This window comes from Cyprinodon tularosa, unplaced genomic scaffold, assembly GCF_016077235.1.
Source record: "Cyprinodon tularosa strain WSP-4 unplaced genomic scaffold, ASM1607723v1 ctg207, whole genome shotgun sequence".
Classification (NCBI taxonomy): Eukaryota; Metazoa; Chordata; class Actinopteri; order Cyprinodontiformes; family Cyprinodontidae; genus Cyprinodon; species Cyprinodon tularosa.
Window position 1 is genome coordinate 2155022 of NW_024038767.1, and position 27244 is coordinate 2182265.

The 27244-nt window shown below is 43.1% G+C and overlaps 1 protein-coding gene across 1 annotated transcript in view; it reads left to right on the top strand.

Annotated features, from left to right (window-relative positions):
• The window catches only part of babam2 (BRISC and BRCA1 A complex member 2), a 130867-nt gene that overhangs the window by 95165 nt on the left and 8458 nt on the right, over positions 1 to 27244 (top strand). Inside the window, exons 7-8 of the mRNA XM_038285173.1 lie at positions 3369 to 3478; positions 23106 to 23205. Coding sequence (XP_038141101.1) covers positions 3369 to 3478; positions 23106 to 23205 — 210 coding nt within the window. The remainder of the gene's footprint in view (positions 1 to 3368; positions 3479 to 23105; positions 23206 to 27244) is intronic.

A 27244-nucleotide genomic window follows, 5' to 3' on the forward strand; every position in this document is an offset into this window, starting at 1 on the left:
AAACTTAAGTTTTCTGTTTTCAGTGACGCTGGGCAGAAGAAAAAAACAAACCAAAAACTTTTATTTGTAAAAGTAACTTATGCAATATTTCTGAGTTCACTGAGCAAAAACAGCTATTTATGTCTGTTTAGTTCAGTTCTCTAAAAAGCACATTAATTTAGAACGGCATTAGCTTAAAGATAAAGGGTCTGCCTTTGGATTTGGTTTGTTTCCCTGATTCAGAATGACTTGTGACAGATTTTCTCTGTCTTCTGGGACAAGATCAGTCTGAATCATTCCACAAAGGGACTCGCCTTCCCTCAGAGCCTTCGGTCTGACCAGAATGAAGGGCAACCCTCCGCCTCCCGTACAGAGTCGTCCTGTGAGCGTCTCCTGGCCCTCTCACCTTTCTGTTGGTTCTCATCCGTCTGTTTACTCTCTCCCAGTCTAAAGGAAGCATTCATTAAATCACCTCTAAAGATGAAAACCGGAAATGACAGCTACAAACTGGAGCAAAGCAATGTTCTCCCAGAGCCCACTCCCCACTTCCATGCCTATTCCTATCTGTCCCATATTGTCAGCCAGCGCAGCCCCCAGCGCTGCTGTGAGGCAGAGAGCAGTTCTTGTTTACTGATGCGCTCTGCACTGATGTGAGCTGATTTCATCAGGCAACACTTTTGGATGCCGTCTTCCTCTGCCTCCCTGCTTCTTCTGTCTGGAGCCGCTCATTTATCAGCTGTGGCACGGCAGACTGTGTGACACTCAGTCGAGCTTTTCCTCTCTACCAATAATCATCTGCTAATGAATGCATCTTTTCATTCCACATCTGTATATCACTCAGGGCTGCAACTATTCTCATTGATTTCTCCCTATCTGCTTCATTTCCTTGTTCCTTGATTAAACAATTATCAAATTAACTGCTGATAGATTACTTCCAGTCTAGTTGGGAAGGAAATGTTCTCTAAAGGAATGTAGGGTTTAGCTTAGAACTGGGATCAGCAGTCCAAAGCTTGTGTTAGTTAACAGCCTTCCTAACAGACTGGTTGCACTGTGCCTCCGTCCGTCATGTATGGTGGTTAGATTTCCTCTCACCAAGGCAGGCTACGATTATAACAATTGGATGAGTTCAAACCATCTGTAAGAGATTTGATTAACGCTGCAGAGCCTGATGAGAGGCGGAGTCCAGAATAGGACCTGATGTGGAATTGCCCTAATAGAAGAAGCCACGCTCCAAGAAAGAAAGAAAAACAAAACCTAGAAGAAAAAACTACCGCCTCAGAGAGCTAGAAGTTCAGCACGAAAAGCTGCATTGTAGACGTGATTTTAATCGTACTCCCAGTCAGAAGCTCAGACTCATGCTGCAGCTGTTGAATCTAATGTTGAATGAAGCAAAGCAGATGCTGCTACTGGTTCCTGTTGGTTTTCATCATCCTTCCATTGTTCAGGGCTGTTCAACCAACTCTCTGCTCATTGATTCCTACCAATAGATTAATGAAGGTTACTGTAAACACTTCTCTAGCTAAATGATGGTGGTGGGGGTAAAAGGTGACTTAGCTCCAGTAACCAGCCTCAGTCCTCTCCTTGCATCTGCATTTGATGTGTTCAGGTGCTGCACTAAGATAAGCTGCATTTTCCAAGCCATCAGAGCCCAGCACCTATAGTTTAATTAAGGATGGAAGCAGGTTAGAAGAGGATTTTAGTTTCATTTATTCTATTTGTGAGTAAACCTTCAGCAGGACTGCTTTATTTTATTTTATTTTATAGAAGCAAACTTGTTTTTGTAACAGTAATAGGTGTAAAAAACCCTGAATAGAGAAGATGAAAGCCTCGGTTGGAGAGAAAACAATGCAAAGCTTTTAAAATGAGGACTCTATCTCAACATATTGCAACATGACCCCTTTAATCCATTGTCATTGGGCCGAAGCTACGTCTACTGCTGGCTTGAGGGTTTTTGTATGGGGAGTGGCAGCCTAGTGAGGGAATTTCATTGCACTGTACTTGTGACAGTGGAATGACAATAAAAATGCTGGAAAACTTTACTTTAGCTTGTCATATTACAAACTTTACTTTGTAATATGACATTTATTAACTTAATACACCAGGACCTTATTTTGTTGAATACAAACCAGAAGTATGATACAGCACATGTTTGCAGGGGTAAAGGAGGAAGTAATGAGCTAAGCCAGTTAGCACCTCCCAGCTGAGTTATGAAAATAATAAAAGAAAAATCCAAGATCCAATGTGGAAAGGGACAGGTATTTAAATCCAAGATGGATGAAACTCAAATAAGATTCAAGTGAAAACCCAAACAATGCACTTTCAAACAGTATCAGTATCAGACACCCAGCTTCTTTTCTGGGATGTCATGATATTTCTGCCCCTGACTTGTAACCAATACTTTGGTCAACTCCAGAGTATGAGTATGCAGTAAATATGTATCACCGCTCTACATGGAAAAACCTTAAAGAAGATTATTCAGTAAATTAAACCAGGTGAAACTTAAAGGTATTGTTGATGATTTTCCTGATTTTTTAAAAGATCCACCCTTGCCACTTTAAAAAAATGGACATGCACAAGGGAGAGGGAACACCTAAAAAAAAATGCGTGCAAGAGTGTGCGCAAACCCATTTCTCCTCGTGCACGCTCTGTATAAAAGATTCTGTTCTTATATCTCATTCAAGCTCACTCCCCCGAACGTCCGCCGTAACCCCTAAATCTACATGGGTTCGGGTGCGGACTATATAGTGGATTGTATAGTGAACTCATTTAACTGACAGTTCGGACAGAAGATCACTACTTTTTGCTCCCCGGTGGTCACGTGACTCCCTCCACTGCCTGGTATCATCAGCATCTTTGTTAGTAGTCGCCGCTGTCAGGTAACGACAGCCAATGGTGACAGCGGACCGCTGTGACAGCAAATCCCATAATGCTTTGCAAGGAGAGCTCTCTACGCAAAACATTCTGGGATATATCTGCCTCTGCTGAGGTCTTTATTTTCTTCTCATACGCTTTGTCAACACCTTTTCTCTTCCGACCGTCGGCCATTTTCAAAGAACCGCGGTGAGAAAGCTGAGCTTCGATGACTGCCTGAAGCCGTAGCTCACCACAGATATACGCAGGAAAGATGGCTGACAGGACGAGCCCGTAGGACGGCCTGACGTAAACAGAATGCGGTTATAGATGTGGATTCTTTTTTTTTTTGACCAATAAATTCAAAAATGCTATACTGGAAGAGCTGAATGGACTGGATAATAACATTTAGAGGTTTTTATAGGCCTCTGTTGTCTCTGGCAGGTTATCTTGTTTATAAGTTGGAATTATATGGACTGACTTTAGGAAATATATTGTGATAAAGCTTTGGCCTCTGACTTTCCCCTTGTCTCTGCCAGGACACTGCTCTGGACCCAGGAGAGGATGTGGCTCTGCTCTCGGTCAGCTTTGAGGATGCTGAAGCTACTCAGGTCTTCCCTAAACTCTACCTCTCTCCCAGCATTGAGCAGTAAGTACATCCACTCATCAGTCATAGCTGGAGTCTGTAATAATAGTTTGTTTCAAGATTCTTCCTTCAAAAGGTGGTAAAGAGGAAATAACCTTCTGTTCCTTACCTGTTTTTCCTGCTCTCCCTGTTTACAGCCTAAATCAAAACTAATTTAATGAGCAGGTTGAACACCTTGCATCTTGTTTTGTCGCTGACGATAATTGTGCATCTTTATGTTTGAACTCATTAGTTATTTCTCCTAAAGAGTAAAAATGGGAGATTTAATGGATGACGGCGTGTAAACCAGGGATGACTGGACGTCTGCACACAGCTAAGCCTTAAAAACACGTCTGTGTTTGAAGGTGGAAGTTGATTTTCTTTTTTAATCAGTTTGCTGCAGGTGTATACACAGTTTTTTTTTCTCTTGTGTTTGTGTGCATTTCTGGGCTCATGTCTGTAGATGCGTTTGTTTCTCTATACATGTAGGAGTGAGGGGTTTAATGTCCCCTATGAGGGATACGCCTCCATCTCATTATTCTGCTGTGTTTGCATGCTTGCACCAGCAATCCAGTAGGCTTTGCTCCAAGCGCCATGTCCTTGTATGGGTGGATGTAGATGTGTTTTGTATGTTTGACGGAGAGAGCCAGGTATGGGCCCACTCTAACCTCAGGGCCTCACGGTCTGGGCGTCCGTGCTCGGAATAATCGCGGGCTGATGTTTATTTACGAGCACACGCCCCGTCACACCAGGTTAAGATGCTTTTTCTCCACTGCTCTCTGCTCCTCTCTACTTTCTTTCCTTCTATCCTAAATTATTCCGTCTCCCCATTTTGCCATTTTTATCTGTTCTTCTTCTCATTTCTCTCAACTTGTTTGATATGTTTTCCTGCATTAACGGACCTCTCACCACCTAAGCTGTCTTCTCTTTTTGCTGCCATCACTGTCTACATTAGACAGAATGCAAAATCTACTGAAAATTTTTATTAGTATATAACCAAAAGTAGAACTATTTTTTCATTGCATATGCAAGGCAGGAATAAAAGCTTACTAAAAAAAACCTAGAAAGATTTCTGTGCATTTATAGGCAGTCCGAGGCTGAATGGCATAGAGACACAAATACCGACGTTTTTGTTTTTTCGTTTTATTTTTTGTTTGTTTTTTTATTTATTTATTTTTATTAGGCTTTTAGTAATCCAAACTAATTTAGCTCCACTTCCTCTCTGCAGCATTACTTCATCTTATTAACATTGAAAAGAAACCTAAATGTTCAATAAAAATGTGAGCTCAAGAGATTGGAAGAAAGATTCAACCTTTTCAGTTACTTTTATGTCTCCAGTACTTTAAAATGGTTATGATGGAGAAAAGGCAGCCTAAACTCTGAATAACTATTGATCTAAACCACTTTAAAATAGAAAGCAGGTGTTCTGGGCTGGATATCAAGCTATTGTTACACCTGTGAAACCTCAACAGCTTTTCTTCTCTTCAGAAGAGGCAGAGCGCTCAGAAGAAGAGCTTTTTAACTGTAAAGGACTCAAGAGGGAAGAACGATAAACTGCATGAATTCAGCTGATTAATTTGGGTTTGCAGAATCAACAATAGCTGCTGCAGAACCAGGATGACATGTTGATTCATGAGTGTAATCATGTCTGTAGCTGAGAGGCATCCATTTTTATTCCATCTGACAAACACCGTGGGAAGCTGATTGACTTTTTTTGCCTCAGAAAAACATACACACGTGTATACATATATATATATATATATATATATATATATATATATATATATATATATATATATATATATATATATATATATATATATATATATATATATATATTTATTTATATGGCAGTGGGTAGCACTGCTTCCTTCCTTGCAGCAAAAAAAAAAAGGTTCCAGGTTCGATTCCCGTTCCCAGGTTAGGTTCCCGGGGTGTTTCTGCATGGAGTCTGCATGTTCTCCCTGAGCATGCGTGGGTTCTCTCCAGGTACTCCGGCTTCCTCCCACAGTCCACAGGCATGACTGTTAGGTTAATTGGCTTCTCTAAATGAGTGTCAGTGTGTGACTGGTTGTTCTTCTCTGTGTTGCTCTGCGATGGACTGGCGACTTCTCCCCGGTGGTTAATAATCTATGTCACTGATTTACAATCAGGGTTAAAAACATCTGACTCTTGTTTACATAGTTCAGTTGGTAGAAAATATTTACCACTTTCCTTAAAGCTAGAGGTTTAAATTACTTAGGAGAAGAAAAAAAAACAACTCCTTCCAAAAGAAGAATAATAAGCGTAAGGAAGACGGAGAAGGCTCAGAGAGGGATCCTCATTTCTCCTAAAGTGTTTCTAACTTTACACTTTGATCACAGTAGGTTATAACTATGCTGGCGTTACACTGTCCATCATTTTAATGAGTTTGACAGCATGGATGGATGGATGAGCATCACTGCTCCACTGCTACAGCAACTAATCCAGGACCTAAATGTTGCCGCCCAGAGCCGATGGACGTCCTGCTGACATCAACTGACTGTAAACAGATTTATATGGTCGATTAAAAACAGATAATTTCTTAATACATTTCGTGATTTTGCAAAAAAGTCTCCAGGCCTGTTTGCTGATGTGCTAAACATGAGTTAGAAACGCATCTGCTGATGAAGTTCTGACTTGGCGAACATTTACCTTACATGACCGAACAATCCCAGTTCGGCCGATAGCGACACATTCCTGGAAACCTTCCTGAGTTTTTCTCACATTTATGCTCCGTGCTAGTTTGCATGCTTTTCTCTCCTATTTATTACAACAATTCCTAACATGAACGCCTTATACCAGTAGCTGAAAACTCCAGCTAATGTTTTGATTTTTTTTGTTTATATAATAAATGCATTTTTATATATAACATAAAAAGTATTTAAGCAAAGTCAACAAATTTAGCTGCTTTTTTGATTGTCGCTAAGTCATTTCCTTCCTGAATGAACCTGAGTGATTTTAAATCACCGACTGGGTGCTGAGAAAAGAGAAATATTTAAAAGGAGGAATTTGCAATATTTCAAAGTGGGAATTGCTGGATTTATTTGTCAGTCCTATCAGAGAGCGGACTTTAATGACTGCTTTCTGTGCTTTATGCTCAATCTGAAGAGTTTGCCTCATAGTTTACAGTTGCTGTGCAGTGAATATATCCTTTATGTATTGAAGTGAAAATTATTTATTATGGTTTGGAGAAAAAAACTGCATACCTGCAGGTTAAAGTTCCTGGGATCATAATGCAAAATATTTCTGATGTAATTCAGGAGGCTGGAAGTTAGAATATATAAGAAATACCAAATATAAACAGATTAACTCTATTAGACTATAGAGGAAAAATGATAATAATAATTGAACTTTATTGATTTCACATTGGAGAAATGTATCCCTGCATTTAACCCCTCCCCCTGGGGAGCAGTGGGCTGCCACTGTGTGGCGCCCGGGGAGCGGGGGGGTTAAGGGTTTTGCTCAGGGTCCCAGAGTGGAAACTGAGCCAAACCGTAGAGGAAAAATGGATAAATGATATTTTACATCAGCAAAAAGGACCAATGACCTCAAGTTTCAGGCAGGAACCTTCAGCAAGCTGCACTACAAAAAACATCCAGTTTAAAAGTCATCTATCCACTAATGTCTTCTACTGCCGAGCATTTTGTAAATGATGTAATATAAAAGGTAATAAAGACAATATTTAGTATTTTATTGCTGTTGTATAAAACAGAATAGAAAAATAGAATAGAAAATCCATTTATTGTCCCACAAAGGGGACATTCTGGTGTTACAGCAGCAAAAGCAGGAGAGCAGAAGTGAACAGAAGAAAAAGTCATCAATATACGGCCGTTGAAATGATTACCATGCAGAATATTATCAGCATAGTTTAGACTCTAAATTGTTGATATTTATTTCCAAAAACCAGGAAGAAATCTCAACAGAGCAGCAAGTAGCTTTACAACAGGTCACCTCATTAATTTTATTTTTGTTTCCTCACTTTGAAACAACTGGTCCTCAATTTGATGGTAAAATTGGAAAAAAAGGTCCTCACTGTGAGGGCTAGACAGGTACACCCACACACCCAGCTGATTGTCCTCTTCATTAGGATGACATGAGCGAGACCTTATCCTCACCCTGCAGCTAATTACCCCACACAGAAGGTCACCTACCTACTGACTGCCCCACATAAGCCTCAATTATTTCATTCTGGGTGCATGAAGAACTCATCAGATCTTCCTGCTCCTTCTCTTCTCCTCTGAACTATTGTTTGATTTTAACGGGTAGAGTTCTGATTTGATGGAGCTGCTGATTGGTGATCTGTGAAATGCTACAACTATGGTGCATTAGTGGCCAGACTGATGCAGCTTCAGCTGCGGTGGAGGTTCAGTCCTCTGCCAGCTTCACGCTGCGAGCAGACAGAGGGAGGCTGTGAGGGGGGGTGGCGGCGGAGAGGAAGGAACCTTCTCAGAAACATCACCAAATGCAGAGGCTGAAACCTGCCTGATTGAGCCAGTTTCCAAGCCCTCTGCTCCATGTTGCCTCTTCATGCATATCAAGGCCATCCATGAATACGCTGCGCTGCGTGTTTTTATGCACCTTTCTGTCAGCTGTGTGGGAGTTTGTTAATTCATGACCCAGGGCAAAAAATAAAATAAAAAAGTCATATTCACCGTTATTTGAAGACTGCAAGGTTGATGAGCTCGAGTGTTGCATTTGGCGAGGACGCCTCTTTATTTAGCATGCAGATACTTGTGTTTATGCAAACATGTTAGCTCCGTTCCACGTCCCCTCTGACCCTGGTTTGTCTTCGCTCCTGTACAGCCGCCCATTATCTCTGCATTGTCTCCACTGAAGAGGAAAAGCCATTTGCTGCAGCGCGCCTGCACACGTCTGTGTTTTTCTAGCAGAGCCTTTTGATCGACGTTCAGGAGGCTCGCCGTCGAATCTCATTATCAACAAACGTTCACAGCATCTCATGAAGCCAGGAGGGAAGAAAAAAACTGCATCGGAGCAGATTTGGAAAATGTTTAAATCAATTCCCATTTCCGTCAATTTGTGAATGTAAGAAGTGACAGATCCACAGAGTGTCTCAGCTTTGTCGGTGCTGGGCGTCATAACAGCTCCTCAGTCAGAAAATGATCACAGCTCATTCTGTTTGCAATTTTTCTGTCAGTCTGAATTTGTCTGTGGAGCCTTGAATTTATGATTCTGTCTTTTCACTCTGTACATACTGCAACGATTCTTTTGCTAATTGATTCATCTCTCAATTATTATCTTAATTCATTGATTAATATTCAGATAGAAAAGGTTCCTTAAAGAAGAGTTTTATAGAATTAAACCTGCAGACACTAAACGTTTCCCCCTTGTGGAGATCTGGATGCAGCATATTCTGGGTTTCTGCGGAACATTAAAAATCATTAAAAGTCATCAAACTTTTTATTTCTTAAATTAAGGCCTTATTGGCGTTAAAATTGATTAAACGTGATTATTGTGGCATTTAAAATGCTTTATAAAAAAAAAAAAAAAAAACGTTTATAGAAGAAATTTAGTCAGATATATTATATTTGGGCGGAAATCTTCTGGTTGATCATAAAGAATCTCGAGGCGGAGAAAAAGCTGGAAAATTAAACAATAGAAATTTCAATAAAAGTGGCTGAAAAACGAGGAATTGGGAAAATGGCTGCAGCCTGTGGACGGTGAAGAACAAGGATTTTGCTGTGTTTTATTTATATATATATATATATATATATATATATATATAAATGTTTTTTGTATATTTTCTGCTCTCAGTGTGTTGCTCTGTGAGCTAAAGGCATATTTTAGAGTTTTTTAACTCCAGGTAACAATTAATCAATTACTAATTTAGTAAAGGATTATTTCAATAATCGATTGTTCCCATTAGGGGAGATGCAGCCTAGAGGTTTGGGTATAGAGCCTGGAATCCTGAGGTTCTGAGTTCGAATCCCACTCCCGCAGTCTGTGAACAAGACCCTAAACCCCCCACTGCTCCCCGGGCGCCGCACTATGGCAGCCCACTGCTCCCCAAGGGGAGGGGTTAAATGCTGAGGTAAATTTCTCCAATGTGAGATCAATAAATCTCAATTATTATTATTATTAATATTATTATTATTATTAATCGATTTAACCCTAATAGCCACAGACCTCAATGGGATTTAGATTTTCTGTGATAGACCAACACAAGGTAGCATCTGGTTTTAAAAACTCTGTGGTGCTCTTATATTCAGCGCTGTCCAAGCATGGTCCTACCAGCTCCTGGAGACTGAAGGTTTTGACCATCTGTCTTTGCATCACCCCTCAGACTCCGTCAGATTAGACAGAACGAGTCTTTAAGGAGGGAGGAAAGTTTAAACAGATAACCATGCCTTGAACTAAACCCTCTCTGACTGTTAATGAGGAGTTTTAATCCTGGAATTGGAACCCTTAGCTATATTCTCATGTCTTTTTCTGCCAGGATTCTCCTTTATTTACCTAAGTCCACTCTCCCATCAACTCTGACAAGCTTTGCTGTTTCTGCTAAAGAAAAGCAGCCCCTCAGCATGATACTGCCACAACCATGTTTCACCATAGTGTGTTTTGGTACATTTGCAGTTCTACTACTAGTGTTTTTAGTTGCGCTTTGGTTATTGAGATGTGCAAAGTTTAGGGTACCCTTTTTAGAAAATACTCCTCCTTTAAACCTCGCTGTAATTTCTGCTTCTCCTGCTGTTCCTTGGTCGTCATGATGCTGAAGCCTTCAAACGACAGCTGTGGTTATACTGAGATTAAAACACACGGGGATTCTCTTCACTAATTAGGTGACTTTGAAAAGCTTTAACTGGATTTTATTTGCAGGGATCAAAGTAAAAGAGGTATCAAATGTAAATGCACATCATATTTTCCTTCCACTTCACAAACAATCAACTTACTTGCTATTCTCTGTGGCCTAATTTTCCTCAATAATCATTGTTAAAAGTGAAAACCTACAATTGTCTGCAGGATTTACAGCACGTTATCAGTATTTTAACCTATTGCAGTTCTAAAGTTGGGTTAATTTCTACACTACTCAAAAAAATTAAAGCGACACTTTGAAAACACATCAGATCTCAATGTAGCAAAAGAATCCTGCTGTTTATTTATCCTGAGATGGACTGGGTGATGTGTTAGGAACAAAGGATGCCGCATCATTTGATGGAAATGAAAATGATCAAACCTACAGAGGGCTGAATTCAAAGACACCCCAAAAATTACAGTGAAAAAATGATGCTGCAGGCTTATAGTCCATTTAGCTGAAATTTAATTGCAGCAACTCAAAATGGTATTCAATCATTTGTATGCCCCCCCCCCCACGTGCATGTATGCATGCCTGACAACGTCGGGGCACGCTCCTAATGAGACGACGGATGGCGTCCTGGGGTATCTCCTCCCAGATCTGGACCAGGGCATCACTGAGCTCCTGGTGAGTCTGAGGTGCAACATGGCGGCGTGGGATGGATGGAAACATAATGTCTCAGAGGTGTTCTATTGGATTTAGGTCAGGCGAGCGTGGGGGGGGGGGGGGGGGGGGGCAATCAATGGTACCAATTCCTTCATCCTGCCTGCATGCTCTCGCCACATGAGGCCGGGCATTGTCGTGCACCAGGAGGAACCCAGGACCCACTGCACCAGCACAGGGTCTGGCAATGGGTGCAAGGATTTCATCCCGATCCCTAATGGCAGTCAGGGTGGTGTTGTCTAGTCTGTATAGGTCTGTGCGTCCCTCCATGGATATGCCTCCCCAGACCATCACTGACCCCCCACCAAACATGCTGAATGATGTTACAGGCAGCAGAACGCTTCTCCAGACCCTTTCACGTCTGTCACATGTGCTCAGGGTGAACCTGCTCTCATCTGTGAAAAGCACAGGGCGCCAGTGGCCGACTTGCCGATTCCGGTGTTCTGTGGCAAATGCCAATGGAGCTCCATGGTGCCGGGCAGTGAGCACAGGGCCCACTAGAGGATGTGGGGCCCTCAGGCCACCCTCGTGGAGTCTGTTTCTGATTGTTTGGTCAGAGACATTCACACCAGTGGCCTGCTGGAGGTCATTCTGTAGGGCTCTGGCAGTGCTCCTCCTGCTCCTCCTTGAACAAAGGAGCAGATAGCGGTCCTGCTGATGGGTTGTAGACCTTCTACGGCCCTGTCCAGCTCTCCTGGAGTAACTGCCTTTCTCCTGGAATCTCCCCCATGCTCTTGAGATTGTGCTGGGAGACGCAGCGAACCTTCTGGCAATGGCACGTATTGATGCGCCATCCTGGAGGAGGTGGACTGCCTGTGCAACCTCTGTAGGGTCCAGGTAGCGCCTCATGCTAACAGTAGTGACAGTGACCCTAGCCAAATGCTAAACTGATGAAACAGAGTCAGAAAAGATGAGGAGGGGATAAAATGCCTCCACCTGTAAAACCATTCCTGTTCTGATGGTCGTCTGGTTGTTGCTCCTCTAGTTCACCTGTTGTTCATTTCATTCACACCAAAGCAGCTGAAACTGATTAACACCCCCCCTGCTACTGACCTGACCAAATCAATATCCCACAACTTTAATCAACTTCATGCTTTACTCTGATTACAACCTGTTCCTTTAATCTTTTTGAGTAGTATATATTTCACACACGACTTCTTCATATTATTTCACAAAGTGTATATTTCTGCAAAAAGAAACACATAATTATTAGATGTCTCCTGTTTAATCCTAAGAAGTCAAAGATGGGATAAATGTGAGGCCTCTGTGACATCAGAGTACAAAGGTGACTTTGATAAGATGACATCATGCTGTGTTTCACAGTTCTGGGTTTTCCAGGAATCCCTAATTTTAGGCGGACTTGTTTTGACTAGCTTGGAAGTGCCGGATTGTCCAACTATAAATAAGATCAGATATCTTAGTGGAAATACGGCTGCATTTCTTCTGGATTCAATGAAATTTGGACCCATGCACATTTTTTCCATAGGGAGGGATAGGGGCTAGGTCTGTTGCAAGTATTGGTACATTTAAGATTGTAGGCAAATGACTAATCATGATGGAAAATGATTTCAGCACACAAAAGTATGAAAACCTCCCAAATTTCTGTGCTAACGTCTGATGAGGTAAGCAGAGAGGAACCTTCACATTAAACCTTTAGATAATTGGATCATGTTGAGCCTGGGCAGTTTTCTATTATTTTAAAGCCTGATGGCGATATCTAATATTTATCTCTATATGTGAGTCTGTTTATGAACTAATTATAAAACAGCAGCTCTGAATGAAGCGTATCCCAACCGTCACACAGGCTTATTACATAAAAAAAGGTGAAGTAGAAGAAATGTCTGAAAAACAACATGAAACTATAATTGTATTGTAACTCAAATAAATGCTATTTGATCTGTGCTTGAGAATGGCTTAGTCTCTGGTTAAACCCAGGTTTAAAGCCTTGCAGGGCAGCCTAAAGCCCACTGCCAACATTAAGACAGAAAAAAGAAAGAAAATAACAAACCATCAGTTCAGGGGTTTGAGAAAATATGGGAATCAGGAAATTATCTATAAACCAAACTGAACGATTGTTGTTCTCTACTTCAAAAACACTTTAGATTTTAACATGGAATCATTTTCTTTTATTTATTTATTTTTTGTTGTTTAAAAATTCAATTCACCCATGGGTGCATAAAATACTAATTTTATGTAAGCATTAAATGCTGTTTAAAGTAACAGGTGATAATTCAAAATGTCTCCGGACCTTTACTGGTTGATTATTTTCTTTATTCATTGTTTTTTATTGGTTAACTCTGCTCTAGATCTTAAAAGGAACTTTATTATTGAATTGTGTCTAAACAATAAAACCAGTCGATATTTGCCGCCTCTGGTTCAGACATACGGCTTATACTTTATATATTTATACACACATGTACTGTATGTGGATGTGAGTCCAGCTGCAGTCCCACAGCTGGAGTCACCAGCAGGCATGTTAACCACGACCCGAGTCTTTATGGTTGGATGAAAACACCAGGAATGAAATAGTATTTGGAACAAGCAGGGCGGTTTGAGCCGTAATAATCACAGCAAACAGAAACATGACGTTAATCATCCTGTAACAAAGAAAACAAGTTTCACTTTTTAAAGTTAATTACTGATAAATGAGGTTCTAGTTGTATAAAGCTGATGGCCATGAGAGTCGAACTCTTGTTTGAAGCTGTTTATTAAGCATCATGTATGAAAACATAATTAAATTAAGTAAATAACATTTAAAAAATGTTATTTAAGGTGAAATGTTTATGTCAGTTTAGTTTTATTGATTCAAAGATTATGAAAAGACTAAATGATTCATTCATATTTAGAAATATTTCATCATTTTCTCCCTTTAATGATGAATAAATGTTTTCTGGTCTTTATTTTTTACGCCGTCACTCAGTTTTGAAGTTTTGAACTTGTGCGTCGCCGGTCGTATGTCTCTCCACCCCCATCTTTGCCCCTCATGTTTTCCACATGCGTTGCTGCTCGTCTTCCTCTCTGCTTCCATCCTTCTCTCTGCTTTCCTCTGCTGATCCCTCTGGCTGATCCTCAAAGGGAAACTGAGGGAGTGAGTGGGACTTAAAAGAGAGGAAAGCACCGCGCTCTCACCAGCAAGGTCGTCCCTCGCTCAAATAAAACGCATCATGGAGAAAAAAACAGCATTCATTTTCTCTTCCCTTCCACCTCTCTACTTCTTTCCTTCCATCACTCCTGCTTTGTTTGATATCTCACTTTTGCTGTCTTTCAGCGGTGGCTTGGATCTCAGCGCTCTGAACGCTCACTAGTAAGCCCCCTGAGCTACAGCCTGATACCTCCATTTCCATTCCCTTCTTCTTCTCTCCCCCCCCCATTCTCTCTGCTTTTTCCCTCCACGCATCGTCACTCTGTTTTCAGCCCTTCAGAGCGACAAGGGGAAAGGAAAACAACAACATGTTGAAGTACCCCAACAAACACCCACGTCTTTCATCGATTAAGTCGAGCGTATGAGACACAGCTTTCCGATTTGTTTGCTTCTTTTCTGTGGAAATCATTTATCGTGTTAAACCTTCCACTCTGCTGGGTTCACTCTGCTGCACCTGTTTAACATTCAGTGTTCGTTGGTTATGTAATATTTTACGGGACGTCTGGAATAAAATGTCCTGTGAAGCCGATAGTGTTACACTCATTTAAAGTAGCTGTTAGATTTATGTAGACATTTAGAAAGCATAAATAACTGAAGCTTTGGGTGGATTTGTTGCCTGTTATTCAACAGCTGCATCGTTAGCAGTCTAATGTGAACAGAGACAATGCAGCCAGTTCACCAGCCTCACTATTAGTGCCTAGAAGGAGCTGCAGGCCTAAAGCAGCAACGGTCTCCTCTTCTGGTCCCACAAAGGGGCCAACCAGCAGATATGTTGGGAAACATGTACCGATCATCAGAATACGGACATCAGAGTGGAGTTGAAGCGAGGGAGATCTGCCTCCTCCTCCAACCTGCTTCACCCGCCTTTAATGGCAGACTGCAGAACAGCGCAATGGATGATGGACAGCTGGCTGAATAAAATGAATCTGTAGGAAAAGGAAACGTTAAGACAAAACATGAGGTTTGCTGTGATTGGCTGGAATTCACATTTTGATCAATCAAATGTTCTATATTAACTGTAAAGTGGAGGATGTTGTTTTTCTGGGTGGATCATGAAAATAAGTGGTCCTCCTAACTGTCAATCATTCTGGTGATTTGTTTCTGTGAGGCCGTCCTACATGCCCCTCCCCATTTTCACTAACCGGTGGTCAGTCTGACATGGTGGAAAAATTACAAACCTTCTTTTGGAAAGTAAGCTTGGATGAGCGATGCACACAGCAACTTTCAAACAGAGCATGCACAAGCGTTTGTGCACGAGCGTTTGTGCACGAGCGTTTGTGCACGAGCGTTTGTGCACGCTCTCACACACATTTCACTTAAAATAAGTGAAATTTAACATTTCACTTATTTACTAGGTTTTGTATTTGCAGTTTTTCCTCCACTATATCTTTAACAAGCCTAGTTAACTATAATATTTAGGTTTATAAACCAATTTTAACTGCCAGTATCAGCATTAATGCCTCTAAGTTTATGTTGGACCAAAAAAAATGATTTTCTTTTACTCTGTTTTTCATGAATTTCTTCTAGAAGCACTTTGGTAATTTTTCTGAATATATTCGGGCAAGTTGGCATTTCTCATTATTACATTGAAATAAATTTTTGCCATCAAATATCCATTTTTATTTTATGTTTCAAAGGTAATAAGGTCTAATCCTGGATTCCACTAAAAATATTGGCTTGAAATTTAGATTTTTAAAGTATTCCACCAAGTGCCCTATATTAACCCTTAATAGGGCCAGTTAGCGTTTTTGATCACTTGCATCCCCCCTTACAAATACAGACAACCCCCCCCCCCCCCCCCCAGTGAGGTCTAGAAGCACCAGATCTATAACCAGCCATTCAGCATAGATCCTGCTACATGGCTCTACATCTGATGTTGTTATTAGACCAGTTACCTTTCTGTGGTTAAAAGAACGAGGAAATTCAGACATGAAGTCGCCCTCTTGGTAAAATCTCCCTAATGCTCTCATGTTGTATCTGTGTGAAGGAAGGTTCCCTGTTACCTGCAGCAATGAAGCTGCTCATTAACTCGCCTCATTGAAGCTGCACCTGTGCTAACTGAAGATCAGACCCAGTAATCCGTTGGTTTACCTGCAGCTTCCATCATAATCTCAGCCGTTATTTTTTGCCTCTGCAAAGACGTTAATTTCTGGCTAATTTTTAGGCATTTCATAGCTGGACCCGACCGTCTCTCAATTCTTTTTTTTTTCTCTATGCTCTCATCTCATTTACCTGATTTTCCCAAGCCTGTGAGACAAGCTGGATACATCTCTCCTTTCCCCAGAGAAACCTGCAGCGTGGCATAAAGGAATGGAGTGGGCACCATCTCTGCCCCCAAACCAGATTTAGGAGCCCAGAAAAATCAACACAGACAGTTTTAGGCTGCAGTGCACTAATGTTTGTGCGTCTGCGTTTGCCTGTAGGTGCCTCTGCCTGTGTGCACACATGCTTTACCCTGAGTGTGTGCATGCCGGCTGTGGGGGTGCATGTGTCCCCTCTCCAGGGTCTGCAGAGGTGTGTTATGGACTTTGAAAGTCTGCATTTCAATCAGATCTTTCTTTTTTTTTTTCAAGGTTTTTTTTAAACATCTTGTCACAGTCAGAAATTGTGTGTTTTATAAAATAAATTTCCACCAGCTCTGCAGACACTCGACAGTCTGAGATGTCAGAGCAGACGGTTCACTGCTTCCTTCTTCTCTCCTTGAAAATTCCTGCTTTGCATATTTCTCTGAAATCATGTGAAGGAAACTTCCTGATGCTACTTTGTCATTAAAAGCAGCGTTTCTTGGCCACGCAGCCCTTCTTTAGTCCTAAAGAAGATAAATAAAATAAAATGATTTTTTTGCGATCATTGCCCGGCGGGCAAATGCAATGAAATTTGGACTCTCCCAACAATAAAAACTACTTGCCCTGGGAGATGGTTAACATGGAGCCCTGAATGTGATTTTATCATAATGGTTGATATATGGAAAATGTACATTATTTCATTACTGTCGGAGGAAAGGGCACCAAGTTGTGTTGCCAAAGGCCAAAGGTCTCCTCGTCCGTTCTCAGAGGAACCACACGGTGCTGCTTTATGCAGACGGCATACATCCAGACTTATGCCTCCCAGGCCTTTTGGAAATGATGAAGGAATGAAAATGGAAATATGCAGCTTTGGAAGCTGCGTTTGAATTCCCAAACAGTTCCTCCTGGCCTCATCTTTCACTTTCATCATGAATCACGGCTGCCCTCCTTCCATTGGCGCCTTTATCTTTTCCCACGCTGCTATACACACTCCTGCTTTTCTCCCTCACACACGCACACAAACAAACAAACCGAGCTTCGTCACCATTCACCTGAGTCACAGAGGATAATCTCTCCGTTTGATGAAGTCACAGGCAGCCCCGTCACTGTACAGCATGGGACGCTGTGTGTTTACATGTACACAGTCTAATGTAAATATGTCATGCGGTGGGTTGGATGGCTCAGAGGGTTCGACTCAGGCAGCATGTCTGCACCGTGACTCCAGCATGTGTGGGTAGTGCTGAGAGTGGTGTCACCAGTGGAGACACTTCAGGGTGCCTCTTGGGAGATTTAAACACCATTATGTCTTGATTGTGAGTCCACCCACAGGAAGCTTGGTTTAAAGCTTTCACTGAGGGAAGAAGCAGAGTGCTTTCTCAGAACCAGAATACATGGATGTTTAGAGAAACTGCACCGAGGATAATCCGTCTCTGACCTAATATAGTACAATCATTGTTTAACGATGGCTTTCCTACCTTCACTAACCAAACTTTGCTGTGATCTTGTCAGGAGCACGAACGCCCTCTTTTAGGTCACAGCATCTGACTTAGATTCTGGTCAGGACTTTGACTAGGCTAGTCTAAAATCTTAATTCTGTTTATCTGTGTTTTAGATCGTAGCTCTGCTGCGGAACCCACGTTTTGTTTTCAACATTAGTTCATGAACAGATGGAAAGATGTTCTGTTTCTGGGTATTTTAGTAGGCAGCAGAATTCATTCCATTCATCACAGCCAAATATCCCCGGACCATAACATTACCACCGCCATCTTTAATTGTTTATATAATGCTGTTTTCAACGTGTTTGTTTTACGGCACATTAAATGGGACACACCTTCCTAAAAGTTAATCTTTTGTTTCATCAATCTGCAGAAGATATTCACCAAAGTCTTGGTGATTGCCAAGAGTTGTTTGGCAAAATCACATAATAATAGTAATAATAATAATAATAATAATAATAATAATAATATTAATAATAATTATAATAATTCTAGGCAGCAGTCTTTCATCTCCAGTTTCTCTTGTCTCTTTGTGACAGAGGCAGGGAATCTGACATCAACTGAGGCAAGTAAGGCAAGCAGCTTTAGTTGTAGAGTCCTTTGTGACGTCTTGGATGAGTCGTTGGGATTCCTCGATTTTATTTAGCTAGCCTCTCCTGGGAAGCATTAGCACTTTTCTCCATTTATGGAAAGTGGATCTCATTCAGGTTTCCTTTAATTCAGTTTATTTCTATAGTGCCAATTCACAACACATCATTTCAAGACACTTTACAGAAACAACTTACCCAGATCATACAGATAGATTGATTCAAAGTTTTCTATCTAAGGAAACCCAGCTAATTGCACCGACTCATTGACTCTTCAGCAATCCCTCACACTAAGCATGCTTCTAGAGACAATGGAGCATAACCAGGGTCAGTGTCGGCGGCCATTTGTTAGACCTCGAGTCCCAAAGCTTTAGAAATTTATTTAAACTGATGATGAGGACAGATTTTACTTTATTTGTCATTTGTTCATGAATTTGTTTGGATCTAGGTGTAATGTCTTTTAGGATAATGTCTAATGACGTTCTGGCATCCTTTGCTTTGTGGCGGGATCTGTTCAGGTGATAAAAGGTGTGACAGTAATCAGGTGAATTACATCTTAGCATACAGGCCATCTAGGTTTGTTTTCTTTCTATGATAATAAATCATTTAGGAAGCACTTTTTGTATTTACTCGTTGTGTCTTTATTTAAACATTTTGGTGTTCTGATGTAAAGTGTGACAAAATAATAAAAAATCAGGAAAAGTACAAACCCTTTTTCACACAACTATGGGCCATTTAAATGCTTATTGTGAGGAAGATTAGCCATGTTTGCTGTGACTCTCATATATAGTATAAAAGTTGGCCATCTGCTGTTGGACTACCTGCTAAAAGTTGCTTAAGAGACTTTCTTCCAACTGGAGTTTAAAAAAAAAAAGCATGTTGCCTGCACCATCTTTGTATTCTGGGTGGCAACAGCGGACCGATGTGACAATCTTTGCGAGGAGAGCTGACCGAGGATACTTTTCAAGGTGCATTGTGGGAACTTTCAAGTCCACTACTTTTTCATCCACTAGACATTCGGACACTCATCTAAAATGGCGTAATCATTATATAGTGCCATATATAGTGGTTAGGGCAGAAATTTGGACACAGCAATTATTAGTTCGGGGAAATAAAATTTACTTTATATAAGAAAAAAAGTTAAGAACTTTATTTGTGAAAATGAGAGTCAGCACAGCTAGAAACCATTGAGGGTTTTTTGTGTTAGCAGAAGCTCCATTCAGCCACAGAGGCCAAATTAATCTGTGCAATGTTGTGAATTTGGAGGGGGCTGAAAAGTTTTGTTTTAAAGGTTTAAATGGGTGTTTTTTTTGCCAGTACAACTATCCTATAATCTTCCAACACCTGGACTCGTTTCCATGTCCCACATTCAACAAATCAGTGTTTCCGTAGAGACAGAATGAGACATGGCGTGGCGTGAGGAACTGATGAATCCAGTCTGTCCCGCCAAGCGCTTCCTAACCTAAAAAGGCCTAGGTATGCCTGCATGAGTAACGGCCGTGTACTGCTGCTGCTGGATGCAGTAGAAATGGTGTAAATACTCTGGGAGGACAGGAAGTAGTTCCATGTAGAGAGACCTTTGCTGTCAAAGTAACGCTGATTGGTTAGAAATAAACAGGACTGATGTTTCTGGCTAAGAACTGAGCTCCACTCTGTTCCTCCAGTCTCTTCTCCATGTAGAATAGCTTCATTTGCACAAATTAAATTGGTGATAGAAAATTATAGGACAAAAACAAAGTTAAAATGTTTGATTACACAAGAAAATGAAAAAAGATGACTGTAAATGTAGATGTATTTCCTTTACCAAAGTATTACGATATTTAACTAAATTCTTTCTCTAAAACAAACCTGAGACACGTGTTTTAAGACATTAAAACAGATGAACTTGATCCTTTTTAGCAGCTTTATTAAAACCCTTCATCCTGTAAAGGTCCATTTTTAACAGGAGCTGCAGATGGCACTTTTAAAATAAAGGAAAACAGATTTCCCTGTAAAGTTCTTTTCATTTGGATTATCTGTTGACCATGCAGCCGGTCTTTCCGTAACACGCCGTCGCCTTTAATCCACTACGTTTCTCAGCTTTGTCTCCTGTTTCTAAAAACCCGGACACCAAATACTAAAACAGTAAGTGATGCAAAATGAGCAGGAACACTGTTAAAGTCTGATTTGTTTTCGGTTTTAACCAACAGGCTAGACTCGTCTGAAGTAGGGTTGGGCTCTGCATGGTTTATCGATCAGGTTTTTTCCTCCGTCAGATTTAATGGTGCTAAATATGAGGGGTCTGATTGATAAAATAAAACAATCTACACAGATTATTAGGATATTCGGAGAAGCTGAGGTTAAACTTAATCTCCTCATCTTCCTCCCTTAACATACTTCCCAATGCTAAAGCCATGAAATGCATTATGCATCACATTTGATCCGATGGTTTCTAACGACACAAATGAATGACGAGCGCAGAGCCAACTATTCTGTGGCTCTGTCCGCATTTCCATCTGAATGATGTGCAGCTATTCTTAGATCTGTGGGAGGATAGATGGGCATCATTTAGGTTTTCATTTTCAAAAGCTTTTCTCCTCGCGGCTCGGAGCTATTTTCAATCGACCGTTTGTTAGTGTGCAGGCTAATGCTAATTATGTGCACAAAGCCTACTGTAAATGGTGGCTTTGGAGTTCTTGAAAAAAGGATTTCGACAATGAAAACGTCTTTATGACATGCCCTGTTTTCCTCTGAATACAGGCTCTTCTTTTCCAGCTGAGCACCATAGACATTGCTAATAACTTCAAACTGAAATTCAAACTTGGTTGATTATTTTCTAACTAGCAGAACTTTGTTTAAAGGTTTACTTTTGTCCTGATTCAACCTGTTGGGCTTATTTTATTTCTGTTGGATTTGTTTGACTTAAGTTAAGTTTTTTCCACAGAAAGAGTCGTTTGGTCTCATGACAGCAAGGTGGAGCATTTGGGAGGAGCTACTCCCACTGCTTTTCTTTGGAATAGTCTTGTGCAATTGTTTTTCTTGTAATTGTAATACACTGTGAGTAGATGTGTAAAATATTTCGGACATGATGGGAAGGGTTTCCTGACCATGTTCAGCTGCTGTATTACGTTATCTGGCTCTTGCAACCTGTTTTTTGTAGCTTTAATGTGCTTTTGCAACATTCATTGTCCTTAAATGTGCTTCTATTTTATTCCTTTTTATTAACTTGGTGGTTAATCAAAGATAAACTCTAAATTCCTTCTAAGTTTGTCTGGTTTTGGCCTGTTTTAAAAGTCAGAGACATTGGACATATAAATGCCTGAGTTTTTGCCGTTGGATGAAATTATTCATCTTTCATTTTTACTCTCTCACCTTTGAATTGTTTTATTTTTTTAGTTGCTAAAACATCATCAGTTTGTAAGAAGCAGATATTTTATTTAACAGAACAGCTTCTACATAAAAAGAGATTTGGTGAGAACATTTTATTAAACAAGCTAAATGTTTAAAACGTTTTATTAGCCTTCTAAAGCATAATAATATTCTTTATCTATTATACTTTGCCATATTTTATTCTGCTGTTGATCAACAGTTTTTTTTATTTATTTAAATTTGGTTGATTTTTTTTTTTTTGAAAATGACCCATGAACAGAAAGTAGGAATCTTTGGCTTTTAAAGCTGCTTTAATGATCCAGAATACAATTAATCTCCTTATAAAAAATGGATAAAATGCAAAAAGAGCAGAAATCAAACTAGCAATGTCTCCTCTAACACTGCGGTTCTTCTGCTTTGGTTCATTTTTCTGTCTAGAAATAATTTCCAGGTTATGATAAATATGAAAAACAACATAGTATGAAAATTGTTGCTTTGTTCAACGCTTCAGTATCTAAATATTCCGACCATTACTCTGTCCAGTAGATTATTGGTTTGCATTTATTTCTTCTTATTCGTTGGTTAAAGTCGTTAAACAATAAAGTTCTGCTCCAGTATTTGACCAAAGGAAACCATATTCTAAAGAAAAACCTTTTTGTTGTATTTCTAAACAGACTGTTTATTTGCAACTGATAAAACTTATTGTAATCAGTTTGTGACTTCCCTGATGTTATCAAGTCTGACATAAAAACAGCAAACTGTGAAAGAACCCCCCCCTCTATCTGCCTTTAAATGAGCATTTAAAGCATTAAAGCAGCTTCCTGAGACCTTCAAGCAGTCCTCCGGGTATTCCCTCAGTTTCTGCCCCAGTCAGAAATGAAGAGGGGAGTCGCTTCGGCGACGGCTTAGTCACCAGGGAGCCACAGCAGCAGATTTCCTGATTAAATAAGCATGCGCTAATCACTAATGGAGCTGTGCTCCAGGATTAAATCAGATGGATGTCACAATAATAACTGAAAGAGAATGAAGGCAGCGCCACAGGCTCCACTTGCTCTTTTTTAAAATTGTAATTCCTCAGTTTCAGGTAGATTGCTGCAAATGTTAACATGCTTGTTTTTTGGATTTGTTTAGCTGTAAACGCTCAGTCCTATAAAGTCAGGCAGACTCACGCACGGCCTGGATTTGCTCCTGGAGCCACGAATGCATCTAAAAATAGACTCAGCATTATACATGATATTTAACATAAAGTACAAATGAGAAGCACTGCTAACTGTTGCTTCTTTTTTCTCCTTCCTCAGCGCTCTGGGAGGCTCCTCCGCTCTCCACATCCCAGCATTCCCCAGCGGAGGATGCCTAATCGATTACGTCCCTCAAGTGTGTCAGTTACTCACCAACAAGGTAAAAGCTGCTGCTGTTCTTTGGATGAGCACAGGGACCCTTTCTGTCACTGCTTCCATTTATTTACATCAGTTATTGTACATGTGGTGCAACGTCTAACTAAAGGTGTGCATCTGTGTGTTCGTGCACGTGTGTCGGCCCAATGCAGCGTGGGCGTTCTGGCCAGCCTCCATAGGCTGTCTGAGTGCTCTTTGGCCTCCGCAGGTTGACAGGCAGATATGCAGCGTGAACGCGGTGTAATGCCATTTCCTTCAAGGCAGAATACCCATCCTCCTCCTCGCCGCTCACACACAGATTCTCCATCTCTTCCTGTTCAAATTACAGCCTGACCAACAGGAGAAAGAAGATGCATCTGGCTTTGCTTTTAACAAAAAGAAAGAAAAAAAGACTAATTCTGTTCAGGATGTCTTTTTTTTTTTTAAAGAAAAAGCACGAAATGTTCAGTGCAAAACACCTCAAGATCATTACTGCTTGGTTTCAGATCGGCTGTCTTGAAGTGGTTTAGCCGGATCACGATGAACCTCCAAATGATCTATCCTGCAGAGCCCAGCCTCCTCCTCAGACCACTACAACTTTACAACATTCAACCAAAGCAGGGAAACGTAGAAACAAAGCTCTAACCTGTCATCTAACTGGAATAAATTACAGAAGGGAAATAAACACGCTGCTTTCTTAAGAGGGAAGCTAAACATGTTGAGGGATTTTCTGAAAGCAGGTTTTTCTCTTTTGTTTCATCTCAAGCAGAAATATTTACACATCATCTATCCGAGCCGTCATGCGTTACATTTCCCCTTCGATCATCGTTACCTCGATATGTTCCACCTCTAAACGGACAGACGTAGACTCAGCTGCTTTTGTATCAAATCTAACAATATTAAGAATATGTCTGTTATAATATAAGTTACTAAACAACGTAGAAACTAAATAAAACCTGCACTCAACTAACATAATATAATTACACATTTTAACTGTAAAAACTGGCGTAAAGAAAACCAAGAAAAGGCTTCAAAAGTCAAGATATCAACATATTTGAGGACTAAAAGTTTTCATCTCTATTAAAATTGTTCATATTTCAGCTTAAATAAGAAATATCCTAAAGAAAGAAAATCATTTTCATACTTTTTCACACTAAAAAAAATAAAGTACTAATTAGGTCAAACTTTTCTCCAGGTTGAATATTTCTAATTGGGCCATTGAGTGAATCCATAGGAGATTTTTATTTTACATTTTTAAATAAATCAACTAGTTGTAAAAATCTTCATAACTATGTTGAGTAAATGTCTAGTTTGACCAACTGTCATGTCTGCCTCCTGGTTAATGGCGCCGGTGCAACATATGGATGCCAGGATATTTAATGCATTATGTAAACAAAGAGCATCAAGCATTGCTGAGAACATCGTGACTCATTAGTGATTAATCGCTTCCTAAAACCAATCATCCTGTCAGAGAAGAACCTTCATTAGAATATTCCCTTAAAGGTGGAATATGATGCCGTTAAACAGACCGTTCAGGCTTAGCTGTTAAATTCCTCTGAAACTAACCGTCTGCAGCTGAGTAGAGACATTTTAGATCTGCTTTATAAATGAAAACCTTAACAGAGACTTAGATGTTCGGTTATAGAGTTTAGAACGATTTAAATAGAAGTCAGATTAGGACTCATAGAAACATTTGTTTCTGATTGTTGAATCTTCCTCGTTGTGCTAAAGTTGTTTTTGGTTTTTAGTAAACCTTTAGGACAAACTGATATTTTAAGCAGTTTTCCTGCAACAAAGTAACATTTATGAGTTTTTCTATAAACGACACTCTACAGAAACCATCTTACTGAAAGTGACGTTAAAGATGTGGTGAGGAGCTCGGCCATCCGGTAGATGCTGGAAGTAGCTCCACATCGAGAGGCATCAGATGAGGAGGCTCTGGTTTTTCTATGGGACGCCCTGGGAGCACACTGGGAGCGCCCTGCGTCGGTCTGGGAGCGCCCTGCGTCGGTCTGGGAGCGCCCTGCGTCGGTCTGGGAGCGCCCTGCGTCGGTCTGGGGGCGCCCTGCGTCGGTCTGGGAGCGCCCTGCGTCGGTCTGGGAGCGCCCTGCGTCGGTCTGGGGGCGCCCTGCGTCGGTCTGGGAGCGCCCTGCGTCGGTCTGGGAGCGCCCTGGGAGCGTCCTGCGTCGGTCTGGGAGCGCCCTGGGAGCGCCCTGCGTCGGTCTGGGAGCGTCCTGGGAGCGCCCTGCGTCGGTCTGGGAGCGCCCTGCGTCTGTCTGGGAGCGCCCTGCGTCGGTCTGGGGGCGCCCTGCGTCGGTCTGGGAGCGCCCTGCGTCGGTCTGGGAGCGCCCTGCCTGCGTCGGTCTGGGAGCGCCCTGCGTCGGTCTGGGGGCGCCCTGCGTCGGTCTGGGAGCGCCCTGCGTCTGTCTGGGAGCGCCCTGCGTCGGTCTGGGAGCGCCCTGCGTCTGTCTGGGAGCGCCCTGCGTCGGTCTGGGAGCGCCCTGCGTCGGTCTGGGAGCGCCCTGCGTCGGTCTGGGAGCGCCCTGCGTCGGTCTGGGAGCGCCCTGCGTCGGTCTGGGAGCGCCCTGCGTCGGTCTGGGAGCGCCCTGCGTCTGTCTGGGAGCGCCCTGCGTCGGTCTGGGAGCGCCCTGCGTCTGTCTGGGAGCGCCCTGCGTCGGTCTGGGAGCGCCCTGCGTCGGTCTGGGAGCGCCCTGCGTCTGTCTGGGAGCGCCCTGCGTCGGTCTGGGAGCGCCCTGCGTCTGTCTGGGAGCGCCCTGCGTCGGTCTGGGGGCGCCCTGCGTCGGTCTGGGAGCGCCCTGCGTCGGTCTGGGAGCGCCCTGCGTCGGTCTGGGAGCGCCCTGCGTCTGTCTGGGAGCGCCCTGCGTCTGTCTGGGAGCGCCCTGCGTCTGTCTGGGAGCGCCCTGCGTCGGTCTGGGAGCGCCCTGCGTCGGTCTGGGAGCGCCCTGCGTCGGTCTGGGAGCGCCCTGCGTCTGTCTGGGAGCGCCCTGCGTCTGTCTGGGAGCGCCCTGCGTCTGTCTGGGGGCGCCCTGCGTCTGTCTGGGAGCGCCCTGCGTCTGTCTGGGAGCGCCCTGCGTCTGTCTGGGAGCGCCCTGCGTCGGTCTGGGAGCGCCCTGCGTCTGTCTGGGAGCGCCCTGCGTCGGTCTGGGAGCGCCCTGCGTCTGTCTGGGAGCGCCCTGCGTCTGTCTGGGGGCGCCCTGCGTCTGTCTGGGAGCGCCCTGCGTCTGTCTGGGAGCGCCCTGCGTCGGTCTGGGAGCGCCCTGCGTCGGTCTGGGAGCGCCCTGCGTCGGTCTGGGAGCGCCCTGCGTCGGTCTGGGAGCGCCCTGCGTCGGTCTGGGGGCGCCCTGCGTCGGTCTGGGAGCGCCCTGCGTCGGTCTGGGAGCGCCCTGCGTCTGTCTGGGAGCGCCCTGCGTCGGTCTGGGGGCGCCCTGCGTCGGTCTGGGAGCGCCCTGCGTCGGTCTGGGGGCGCCCTGCGTCGGTCTGGGAGCGCCCTGCGTCGGTCTGGGAGCGCCCTGCGTCGGTCTGGGAGCGCCCTGCCTGCGTCGGTCTGGGAGCGCCCTGCGTCGGTCTGGGAGCGCCCTGCGTCGGTCTGGGGGCGCCCTGCCTGCGTCGGTCTGGGAGCGCCCTGCCTGCGTCGGTCTGGGAGCGCCCTGCGTCGGTCTGGGAGCGCCCTGCCTGCGTCGGTCTGGGAGCGCCCTGCGTCGGTCTGGGAGCGCCCTGCGTCGGTCTGGGAGCGCCCTGCGTCGGTCTGGGAGCGCCCTGCGTCGGTCTGGGAGCGCCCTGCGTCGGTCTGGGAGCGCCCTGCGTCGGTCTGGGGGCGCCCTGCGTCGGTCTGGGAGCGCCCTGCGTCGGTCTGGGAGCGCCCTGGGAGCGTCCTGCGTCGGTCTGGGAGCGCCCTGGGAGCGCCCGGCGTCGGTCTGGGAGCGCCCTGCGTCGGTCTGGGAGCGCCCTGCGTCTGTCTGGGAGCGCCCTGCGTCGGTCTGGGAGCGCCCTGCGTCGGTCTGGGAGCGCCCTGCGTCGGTCTGGGAGCGCCCTGCGTCGGTCTG